General features: G+C 35.9%; 1 protein-coding gene across 14 annotated transcripts in view; it reads right to left on the reverse strand.

Annotated features, from left to right (window-relative positions):
* The window catches only part of LOC136838504 (uncharacterized), a 136297-nt gene that overhangs the window by 7968 nt on the left and 115727 nt on the right, over positions 1 to 12602 (reverse strand). For 13 of the 14 annotated variants that reach the window (XM_067103560.1, XM_067103556.1, XM_067103553.1 and 10 more), the window contains one exon: positions 9278 to 9964. In XM_067103560.1, coding sequence (XP_066959661.1) covers positions 9278 to 9916 — 639 coding nt within the window. In that variant the 5' untranslated portion in view covers positions 9917 to 9964. Of the gene's footprint in view, positions 1 to 9277; positions 9965 to 12040; positions 12326 to 12602 lie in introns of those variants that run through there. The other variant, XM_067103562.1, reaches the window with a different exon arrangement.

Raw genomic sequence — 12602 nt, forward strand, 5'->3', positions numbered from 1 at the left:
AAAAGCTTCCACTATATCAGCTACTACTACATAATCATTATTCTGAAATACAAAACTAATGACAACAAGTTGTTCATCAAATCAATACCAGGAAAAGCTGACTTCATTTAATGAAGGGCTTTTCCCCCTGCTAAACTACAATTGAATACAGGACGGATTTTAGTGGTGGCATTTTCATCCTTTCTTATGGCAGGACGATGAGGAATGAATACTTGGCCTGCGGCTCTATTTTTAACAGGCTCAATAATGCCAAGCTCCTCCTGTCTATCAAAAACTTCCTCATATTTAGAGGATATATTCTGATCTTCTAATTTAGAGTAAATCCGCTCAGCAACTGCCAATGAAATCTTTAAATTGTTAGGGACTTTTTCAATTAAATCCCTTTTCCATGGTAACTGAACGTGATAATGTCCTTCATGATAAGAAATAGACTTAGCAAATTCAGCAACTTGTTGATCTTCATAAGGAAGGGAATTTTCATCTTTAATCCCAATCGATTCCAGGTTGTAGAAATTGTCGAGTCCATACTCGACACAAGAATCAGGAAAGATATCATTCAATGGATCGAACTTATAGCCTACTGGATTAACTGCAAAATTTACTAATAACTTCTGTTTTCCAAGTTGCTTAGGAGGAACAAATTCCAGAAGTCTAATCTTATCAGGCTTAAAGTCTGTTTAATCTCCAAATTAAGGGAAGAATTATAAAACTCTAGATTCTCTGTTACATTCAGGTACATATTTAATCTCCTTATTAGGAATAAACCTAACAGATTCAGTTTTACCATTACCTCTTGGTCTATTTTCCAAGACTTTATTACTATCAACTATAGGACAAGACTCTACCTCCCTTACTGGTTTATCTCTAACACAAGGTTCATAAGAACTCAATTCTCTCATAAAAAGCTTCCTTTGTGAAGGATGAACAAAATTGACTACTGTACCAAATGGAATAACCCCATTGGCCAACAATTACTCTAACTATAAAATTAAACAACTCTACAGAGTCTAATTCTAACTGACTAAATTCCTGAAGGATATCATTCCCTAGGATACCTAATATATTTACAATTTCAGAATTTCTTCCTGGGTAATTATTACATACAGAATAACCTGCAGATTCCAAATTTTCAACTACAGAAGGCAACATAGGAATTTGGAGGAAAGACTAAAATTTTCAATGCAAAAAAGACAACTAGACTTTCTCCCACAAGGCATTGTTAAATCAGCTACCAAATGAAATCCTCACTAACTCTAGCTGGCAACCCAAAAGAAGAAACTAACCTAGATAAAGGAGCACCACAATAATCTCTAATTTACAATCAACAATTTGTTTATTAATAACACTAAACTGGGCTCCAGTGTCTAACAGAAAACAACATTTAAGATTTCCTACCCCTACCAACTTTGAGTGTAATAAAGGGAACAAATATTTCAGACCCTGATTGACAACTTAATACTTTTTACCAAAATCCTTAATAGCATGAGGACACATTGCTCCATGATGTTCCAGATTTATTGCAAGAAAAACATTTATAAGGTAACAATGATTTATTTCCCCGGACATTCGAGGCCCTATGCCTATCACTCAAGCATTTAATGCATAAAGTTAGCTCTTCAGCTCTATTCTCCTAGCTTGCAAGTATCAAACCTAGTACATTTAGAAGAGTTATGACCTGTTTCTTGACAAAATTTACATCTACCAGAAGATAAAGGTTTACTGGTAAATTGAACTTTATTAGAATCATTACTAGCAGTAGATTTATTACTATACTTTGATTGTTGGAAATTATGGTCTTTACCTTCATATTTAACTTTAGGTTTTGCACCAGAATTTTCATTATGACCTAAACTAAAGTGCAATAATACTCTGATAATTATCTAACAACTGGTTAAAATTAGGATAAGAAGATCCTGTAGTTCTAGAGAGTTCTATCAAAAATTTCTAGGAAGTTTCCTATTTACAATTTTGCTAATTAGCAATAGAGCAGTAATCGACTTCAATCAGATCTATACCAAGTCCCTTCAAGTCAATGAATTTATTATTCAAAGACCTAACCAAAGATTCTACTTCACTAAGAGATTTTACTTCAGAAGTGTTCAAAACTTCACCTATTACTTGATCAATTATGTTGTCTTCATCCAGAAAATTAAGATCTAATTGCTTAAAAGCCAAATCAAAACCCTCATCATTTACTGTAATGTTTTCTACTATACTTAACGCTTCACCTAACAAATAACCCTTTAAATAAATAAACTTTTGAGCATTAGTTAAGTTAGGCATACCAGCCAAAGCATTATTAAAAGCCTTCTTAAAGTTAAAATAGGCAAATGGATTAACTGCATTGTTTTCAAACTTCTGAATTTGAATAGGAGGGAGAGGTAATTTTACAATTTTACTAGAACTATTTTGAGGAGTATTCTTATCTCCAAACAAATTATCAAATTTTACTCTAAATTCTGACAGAGTTTTCTGTATTTCATAATGATAATCTCTTGCTGCTTGCATAATACTCTAGTTCATCTTCAGCAGCAATTTCACAAATGCTTTCGTCAAAATTCTCAACTATTGCTAAATTAGCATCAATTTTTTAATAAATTCTTGTAACAAATGACTATTAATTTGATCGTCCTTTAAAGAGTCAACCTTCTTAATATCAAGAGTTATTAAACCCTTAACATAAGCCTCCTTTTAATTAACTTTTTATTTCAGAATTAGTCATCTTGAACAATGCTATTAACCAACTAAATTACCCAAAGAAAAATCTAAACTTAACTTAATCAAGTCAATGCAAAGCAAGTTATCATCAATTACTCCTAATGAGAGAGAGAGAAAAAAAATATACAACTTACTATGCTAACAGCAAAACTAGGCTAGCCTACCTGAAACTTGATCAAAAATAATTTGATTGCATAACATCAGCTAGGCTAATCAACAGGTTATTTAAATGAAAAGGTTACTAACTTAACCTAAATAAACTTAATCTAAGCTTAAATTAATACAAGTACAAGTAAGGACCAATACTGCTCCTTTCCTTATAAGGAATAACAACAGTATACAAAAAAATCCTAACATTACAAAACCAAATGAGCCTAGAGAAAAAAATATACTTGACACTAGAACAGCTAGACTAACTTTTACTTTAGGCTTTTGCTCATACTAAAAGTCAGCCATTCTCCGAGCCAACTTCTCATTACCATCAATATTGAGGTGTACTCCATCCCTGGCATAAAGGTGGGTCGGAAAATCCCTTAACCCTTTCATTATAAACAAACTATCCTTGCCCGACCATTTATTCAACCACTTATTGAATTTATTAGATTTAGCCTTGAAATCCTGCGCAACACGTCAAAACTTTCACAGTGGTTCCAAAAGAATCTATCCTCTATTTGGGCAAAAAATTAGTTTAGCATCAGGACACAACTTTTTCAGTAATTCAGCAAAAGCCTCACAACACTGTTCTACTTTCCATACCTCCGCAGTACTGTGGATGGCATCCAAATCATTGCTGCCCAGGAACACAAAGATGCGACTAGGCCTAGACCTTCTAGGGTTAGCGAAATACGCTCTACCTCAACCTTGATGTTTTCAAAGGTTGCACCCCTTTACAGATGTAATTGAACCCGTCACATTCTCTTAAACATAAGTCGGACAACCTCGCACCCAGCTATGCCCAATAACAAGAGTCATGCTACAAAACAAAACAAACAAGATGAAAAAGTAAACTGAAATCTTACGGAGTGAAATTTTAAAATTCGAATATGTTAGAATTATCTAACTCAAATCAATTTTAGGAAGTCTTTATCTCTCAACTTACCTGCACCATCTTCTAGATCAATTTCTTTACATGTCCTTCGAATTTTAAAATTCTTGAATTCACTTTTAAGCGAAAAGAACACCCGTTCTTCTGTCCGACTGGTACCGCAAGACTAAAGACTCTTTGTCAGGACCAAAACCGTCAACAACTCTGTTTTCTTTCACTTTGTCCAAACTCTCAAACAACGTTGAAAAAATAAAGACGGAAAACAAAACTGTTTCCTTATAAGGAATACATTTAACATTAAATTAATTAATTCAATTAGAATATAAAAATGGGAAAGTTAAGCATTTACATTTAATATTAACAAACAGCAATCATTCAGTTTACTTTCCGTCCATAAACGAACACCAAAAAATGGGGACCAAAAGTAAGAACCAAACGAACTAGTCAATTCGACTATTCTCCCACGAATGAAATTACCATTCTCCAATCAACTATTTCTACACAACCAACCACCATTGCAGAGGTCTTTGACATCAAAACCTCTGCAAGATCATGGACATTGTAGTTACATGGGCTTTCCAGTCTCCCTTTAAGTGGAACCACCTACAAAAGTGTGTGGAAATGATTGGTGGTTGGTCACGAGAAAAAATTCATAGGCTTCCTGATATGTTTCTCAAATCATTCACTTAGTCTAATGCAAGTTCCTTAAGTCAACCATTTAGCCCAGTTGTATAACTTAATTTATGCCTACCTTTATGGTTGAAGAGATTAGACATATGGGTTTGCAAACACAGAAATTTTCTATGAGCAAAATCTTTTATCAAAATCTACTCAAGACAAACAAAAATTCTGTTATCCCTGGATGACTCCAGAGGTGACTGGAGAACTCACCTACTAGTCTCGAGCAGCAAAAATTACTGAAGCAGTCAGAGGCACAAGTTGCATGAATCTCACTTTGATTGCAAAGTAGTTACAATTGTGACCGCCTAATCTAATATAATGAGACTGGGAATCTTTCTATGGCGAAGCACTGTATGATATGTTATCTTGCAACATTCCAAGGATGAAGAACATACTCTCTAGTATGTAATTCAGCTGACCTAATTATTCCCTTTGGAAGAGTCTGTATATCTGACAATGACAAAAACCCGGGCTCCAGATTTACTTTTCAATATTGCTTAGAAATAACAACTCTTCTCCAATTCTAAGATGGCTTTCCCTCCTTATAGTCTTATAAGCATAAGATTACATGTAAGGGTTCACTCAACACCTAACTATCTACTGGACATAAAATTCTTTAGCAACCTTGATGTGTCACCACAAAGCTTACATACAGCAACATTACTAAGGAGCTTAACAAGGTTTACAACTAGTAGAAATAAATTTTCAGAGTGCAGTATTTGGAGACAAGAATGGGCCAAGTTCTACATTACGTCATTCTTTATTTCCCAAAGCAAGATTCCTGACCACCAAGAATAACTAGAAGCAGCTGGAAAGATCATCAATGAGCTGGCCAGAATGTAAGAATACCTGATAAAAGAAGAGGACCAAAAGAACGAGTGAAAAAATATGACAATAATAACAGGAAAAATAAAAAAGGGGATGCACTACAAAGTGGAAATTAAAGAAATCTATGAAAACCCATGAAAATATTGAAGGTAAGGGACGAAAGGATTGGAAACAGTTAAAATAACTGTCAATTTTTCTTCATGACAAGAGAGCAGAACAACAGAAGCCATCCTTATACCGAGACAACTAACAGAAAAGTATCACTTTTAGAGGAAGGGACCATATATCATACTTTGGGCTTGGGAGGGCATTTGACATAGTACCAAGGCATTTTGATGGCACAGGGCATCAAAACAACTCAGTGAACTGGTATTGTTACAGTACCATGACAGATGATAGGGAGTGAAGCAGGTACATAGAAGTGAAGAAAGAGAGGCTCCTGAAAGCTGTTATATGCAAGTGACCAAGTGTTATTAGATTCAGATGAAAATGATGCAGAAATTTGTAATGGATAGAAGCGTGGAATGGAAAGGAAACAGACTGAAAATCAATGAAGGAAAACAATGTTCACAGTAGCTGGAAAGGAAGCCATGGAAAAAAATCCAGCTAGGAATGTGGCCCTGTGATCCTGTGCGAGGTGGGGTTAACTTTGTAGTTTGTATCAAATGTACCTAATGGTGTTGCAAGTTGCTCAAGATTACAAAATAAACATGGAGTACAGGGCTGTTGATGCCAAGGCTGTTTATGCCAAAATTATATACGGGCAAATAATGAAGAAAGGGAGGTGGATCAATAGACTTTAGAGCAGATATTGAAAGGGCAGTAAATAAAAGGGACAGCCTGCTTCAAACTAAAAGACTGCTAGATTACTGTAAACTATAGCAGCCTGTTAGAAAATTAAATGCTTAAAAGTTGCAGAGTGGGGTTTATGGTGACTGATACATAAACTACTAAAAGGCTGAACTGCTTAGGATGTATGATAAAAATGGATAAGGAACAAATAGTTATCAAGTAACGGGAATGGCAACAACAGGTAGAAGCCCTGTAATAAAAGAACCTATACCAAATAGGGACTCATGAATAAAAATGTACATGACAGATGTGGAGATACTCATTTCACATCTTGTCAACCCCAACCTGACAGAAGTCTGCCACATGTACAATATTACACTGATGAAGGTGATGAAAGTCAGGAACTCTTTCTGTCTATAGTCACAAGAAAAAAAGCACACTGACTAGTTTTATTAACGTTCACCAATGACTACTTCGGTACCCTGAGGAACTAAAGAGACAGCTTCTTTGATTCATAGTTAATCTACACCATGAGACCTTACAGGACCTGTGCAATGTTTGAGGAGTCATCATAAACTAAAACCATTGTTGATTTCTGGTTCTACGGGACAGATGGATGACCTTCCTGAATTTTTTCAACATGTCCATTTGCATGGAGACTGAAATCTGTGTATACCAAGATGTTCTTTCATCTTATAATATGTTGATCAGTAAACATCAATGACTGCCTCAAGAAACAACACTGCCTTCTGGCATGCATCCTGTCATCATTTGGCATCAGTATTAGATTCTGAAGGATAAAAGCGATGTCTTGACACAAGATTTTTGTAAGTAAATACTTTGTCCTGTGTATATTAAAAATTCTATAAGCACGAAACAGTCATGTTTACATGATCAAAACCTGGTGAACCCAAGATAATTTAATAATCATTGACTATACAAGTCATCCATACTATTTATGCAGAGATAAACAGGGCAGAAAAAAATAATATCCTTATCTAGACAAGGCTTGATGAAAGCAAGAAAAAGAAAGAAAAAAAGAGCTTCTCAACCTCATTTACGTGAGGCTAAGCTCAAGGTTCAACAGCTCGGAAGAAAGCAAAACCTTGTGGTTCTTAAACAATACAACCACTATTTTATTGAATATTCAGTCATTTTAAGTATTACTCTCAAAGAAATAACAAAAGCAGCCTACACGTTCACAAGTGTACATTACTGAGAAGTTGATATACATATTCAACCAGCATCACAGAACCAGATGGAATAACAGACACAACCAGGAAGGCAGTGAATCTTGAGGTATTTATCAACAGCATTCATCAAGCTTCAAGTTAACCCAGTGTCAGCACTTGCTGGCTTAGTTCACTTTCACGTTCATGAGTACAATTAAACTTGCATAAGTAAAATAAGGTTTGTACTTTTGAACGGCTATGAACTTAAAATAACATTCTCTGTATGACTCACATACAGTACTTTACAAGATTACAAAGAATTATGAAAAGAAAAATTGCATTGTATGAACAAACCACTGATATACAACTACTTTATTATTCATTACCTTTGAGAGTAAGACAAAGCTGAAGAATTCAATCTTTCTTCCACACAATTAATAAATGGGGTAACTCCAGGGGTCTAAAATTTGTAAAGACTTAATCCGACTGAAACAGATCTACTTACCTATTGAAAAAATAGGGACTCTGAACTTAAGAACTACACAAAGGTAGAGAGTTCTGCAGATTAGTGGTTAATGAACTTGAAAAAAAAAATAAAAACTTCAAATTTAATAGCTTAGTGGTAAAGAAAAAGAAAGAGCAGAGCAAACCAACAAAAAGAACTGCTAATTTTTGTAGAAAAGAATGACAAAAGGGGTGATGTCTAACGTTTACAGCAGGGTCAACGAACAAATGAATTGTCATCATTTTCATAGTCATGAAGACCCCAAAATATGAGCAACAAAGTAAACAGGCATAGAAAAGGTAAAGGTAAAGGATGTAAAAACTCTTGTTTTTTTTTTTTGGTAACTGCAATTACTGATATGATGCAGATTACCAAATAGATTACCCTATTGATCAAAAACAGAGTAACTCAAGTTCATTATGAACAAGCAGAATATGACTACATGCAGAAACTAGATGGAGGAAATACAAAGAATTAAGTTGAGGTTTTAACTTCAGACTTTACATACATCATTATATCACCGAATTACCACTGGATATGATGTCACTAAAGCTAACAAAGGAGGAAAGAACAAGCAAAATTAACCACTTATTTCCACAAAATGATGACAAAACTGCAATCATCATTACTAAAACCATGATTAGCTACAAAATGTGTAAAAAGTAAATTAACTGCGAAAAATCAAAGATTCTGCCAATTCACAGAGACGCCTGTAAATACAGCACCTTCCATGCTTCACATCTCAGTAAAATTAAAAGAGGGATGAATCCTCGACAAAAGTGTCCTGAGAGAGCATAGACTTGGAATCAGCGAAAAAGCACTTAAATTGAATTCTGAATAATAACATTAAAAATAATACAGTAGTCATAAGGTACTTGCATGAAAAAACATGCATGAGTTAATAATGAGGAAAATTATCTTCATCATTATTAAATGTTCTTATATTGGAAACCCTGAGTTAGCATTCTCAACTTCTAAGGCTGGCATGAGGGAGAGTGACGAGTAAGGTTGTAAATAGGAAATTTAGCTAATAGAAATTTAGGCTTCGCTACCCAACACCTTAAAATACGATAAGACTCCTTATACTGTAGTCATGGAGATATGACAATGTCCCATCAATTTGATCATTTCTAGGTATATGTTGCCTTGCAGAGGCCATATTGATGTTGTGAAAGATACAATACACTGAAGTACGTGGGAGTTAAGTGATATTTTTATATTTTTAAAAATTCAATACGTACTACCTAACTTTAACATTCCCACAGAGAACAGGTTTTATAACACCAGGAATGAAATGGCAATGAATTAAAAAATTCCCACAGAATAAAGAAATGTCAGCATAAACCTATATATTGTCAAAAACATGGTTAAATTTATGATGACATTTAATGATCAAGAGCACTCAATCAATACAATCTAAATTAAAATAATGTAAATTATTTGTATTTACAGATAAAAAAAAAGCTTGCATTATGTGTTCTGTTCATTAAAATATTGAATTAATTTCACTTTATGCAACTACAGTATAATACATACCTCTCTTTCTAGGACTACCACGTGTTCCCCTTGTTCATGTGATCCGGATTCATGGCTTTTGGTTTCACAAGTTGAGTTCAAAGTGTTGCTTTCCATAGGAAGAGAGAGCAAGCTAGAAACATAATCCTCATATTGTTGTTGTTCTTGATCACCTAGCTGTTGCTGCTCTTGCTCAGCATCTGGGTTACAGATGGCAACCTCTTTGTTCTGATGACTGTCAAACCCAATTTCCTGAATGCCATTAGCCTCTTCAGTTTGCAGGCTATCGTTACTGTTTTCCTCCCACTGATGCTGCATGCTCGATTGAAGATGCTGACTTTGTATAGCAATGCCCGAACTCACAGAAGACTCGGCCTTGGAGGTTTGCTCATCTTTATGTTCCAAATGAGGGTTGTCTTTCCTCCATCGTGACAACAGCCCACGTTTCCCTTGATTCAGCTTCGGTACAGTCTGAGAGACATGGCTTTCAGATACTTTGCCGATGACTTGCTCTTGACTCGTTTTTGAGGGTTTAAAGTTACTGGCTGACTGAGAAACTTGAGGCTGCCTGGCTTTATCTTCACTTCTTAATGGAATGCATCGTTCATAGACATTGACTTCTGACCCTATGAATCTTCGATTCCGTTTGACCAAGTCCATTGGCTGTTGCACTACAGCTATCGCAGCTGCCTTGGGTGATGTTCGTCCCTGCAAAAAAAATACACAGTTCATTAAGGCTAAGAGCTCAACAGTAAGGAAAAATTTCTGGAAAAACTATTTTCAATAAATATGTAACACTATTATTTGTCAGCTTAACTTTTACATTTCTTACATATACTTGCAAAATAAAAACAGAAGATATCCCTGTGTGAAAGAATTACAAAAAGATGCATTTTCTTCTTTAGTCTACGGTAGTATGTCTAATATAGTTCTGCTTGATGATTATTTCCTTGATATAAAAATGTTCTCTTTTTTCCATTTTTTGCTGATGTATTCAGTCTGTCTACTATAGTTTGTTTTATTCATAAAAATATTCTTATTTTTTACATTTTTCTGGTAATACTGAAATCAGCACTAGTATACAGTTTTTTCTCTTTTTCAAGATATGATAATAACTGGGAATTCTGCAACTTTGCATCACATTCTTTTACAAGGATACAGTACTAGGATTTTTTTACACATACATCAACATTTCTAAATCTATCAGGAACAAGTTACTGACAAAGTAGCAAACAGTAATTAATCCTAAGATTCTAAATACTGCCAAGCTCTATGTTAATAATGTTCTTATCCCAACACCAAGTGATTTGAAAAGTTTCATGTGAATGGCCAACACCAAATTTAAAATTAGAAATGTTTGAGTGATGGTAATTTTGGCATTATTTCCATAGGGAATATATGGACAAGTAAATAATAATTTATGTATTTAACTATAAAAATATGAAGGCTTGCATCTTTTTCTAAGTCCATTGTTACAGTTTTGAAGGTGTTCAACCCATACGTTCTTGGACACTGGTCTGAATTGGGAGGATTTTCTTTTGTTTTTATACTACATGACATTTACCCAAATTTTTCTGGCCATTAATGCCTCATAAATTCTTATGCTAAAATACCCATGTGCTTTACGACTCCATTTTTCATGACAATTGTAAAAGGTAGAGTAAGACTCATTCGTGCTAAATAGATCATCTCCAATCATCAATGTCATTAAACCTAGGGTGAACTTGAAAATTGGTAAGCTGGAGGAAACTGCATCTAATCTTACCCAGAAGATGTCTTAGGTCTACAATGGGCCTTTGTGACATACCAGAGGCAGGTAAGGCTAAATATACAATTCATTTCCTACTAGTACCGTCAATACTGAGAGGAGTGGATGCAGAGTAGGAAGACAAGGGTAGGCATGAGAGATCCTAACCTTTCCTAGAATACTGTGTCCTAAATTAACCTTCCTAACTTGGGCGCCATGCCTCTAACCTGGCTGGGGGGATGCCTTGGCCCGCTCTGGAGCAGTCCCCCAAAGTAATGCTTAATATCCCTGTCTCCTTACTCTGCATACTACCCTACCGAGTCAAGTTATGGTAGATCTGAAGTACAGTAGTAGCTCCGCGGCGGCGATTTCCTTCTAACTAGACTTTTTCTACAGTTTTTTGGTTGTTAATTATGGATTTACCTTCAATTTTTGTCGCACAAATGTAATTAACCCCTGAAGTCCATCCAACAAGGGGTTTCTATATGCGATCTTCACAAGACAGAGCAGGGGTACGTCTGTTTGGAACAGTTCATATCCCATCCGGCAAGTGCAATAACTTGTTAACGTATGGGTAACGCCCCAAGGCCAGTACTAAACACGGCAAAGGGACATTCCATCCCCCCGATGCCAGTACTAAACACAGCAAAATGCATTTAACTCCCTCCTGTTGGCGAATGGCTCCCTCTCGTTTTTGCCCTCCAGAGGGTGCCTCTCCAACGTGAACATGTCCGCTCCACTTCTGTGTTCTCCCTCACCCAAAAGCGCGATTCCCACAGTCCCCCTTTACTGTTGAGAAGCGCTTATTCCCACAGTCCCCCTTTACTGTTGAGTAGAGTTAGGGGGCAAATAACAGTTGGCCGACAACAAACAAACTCACCGGCAGTATCGGAAGCCCTAAAAATGTAGAAAAAACCAGTTTCCAAGGTAAAAACAGGCGCGGAGCTAGTACTTAGAATTACCGCATTTTGTGCCTGATGGTTCTGACTATTCCCAATATCAACACAGTACTGTGTACAAAATTAACAATAACCTACTAAAGGCACAGCCGTGCATTTTCACTGATAACCAAGCGAGGGTCCTTGTTTATAATGCCATATGTACTTCCTCAAAATTCCGCATCTGAAAGTACCCAAGGAATGAACACAATGATGACGTGAAGAGTTGCAAATGGTAGGTTTGCAGTACAACTATCAACTTTGCTGTCTTAATTACAGGTTTTCGACTTAGTGTTTGTTTACATTCTCAGCTGATCGCTAAACGCCGCTTGGCTGTTGGATGCGTTCGCTTCGGACAATTGTTACAAGTCGGGCCCGTTTACTGCGCCGAAAATCCCGCCACATCCAGTGGGTCGAGGACAGGTTGTGATCAATGTTCAATGTCTCTAAATGAAAATTCCATACGAAAAGGGCCTACTTGACAAGAGCTACCTATCCTCAGCGATTAGTGATCACTAATTATGGTAATCTTTAACACACTCATGAATTACGTCAAATGCACAGGTTTTCTTCATCCCGTTAAACCATGGCTAGCGCGCGATTATCAAATGAATGCGCTGTTGATAAAGTGCTTTTATTGTAGCTTAGAGCTTTAATTTCA

This window comes from Macrobrachium rosenbergii, chromosome 5 (assembly GCF_040412425.1).
Source record: "Macrobrachium rosenbergii isolate ZJJX-2024 chromosome 5, ASM4041242v1, whole genome shotgun sequence".
In the NCBI taxonomy this organism is placed as follows: domain Eukaryota; kingdom Metazoa; phylum Arthropoda; class Malacostraca; order Decapoda; family Palaemonidae; genus Macrobrachium; species Macrobrachium rosenbergii.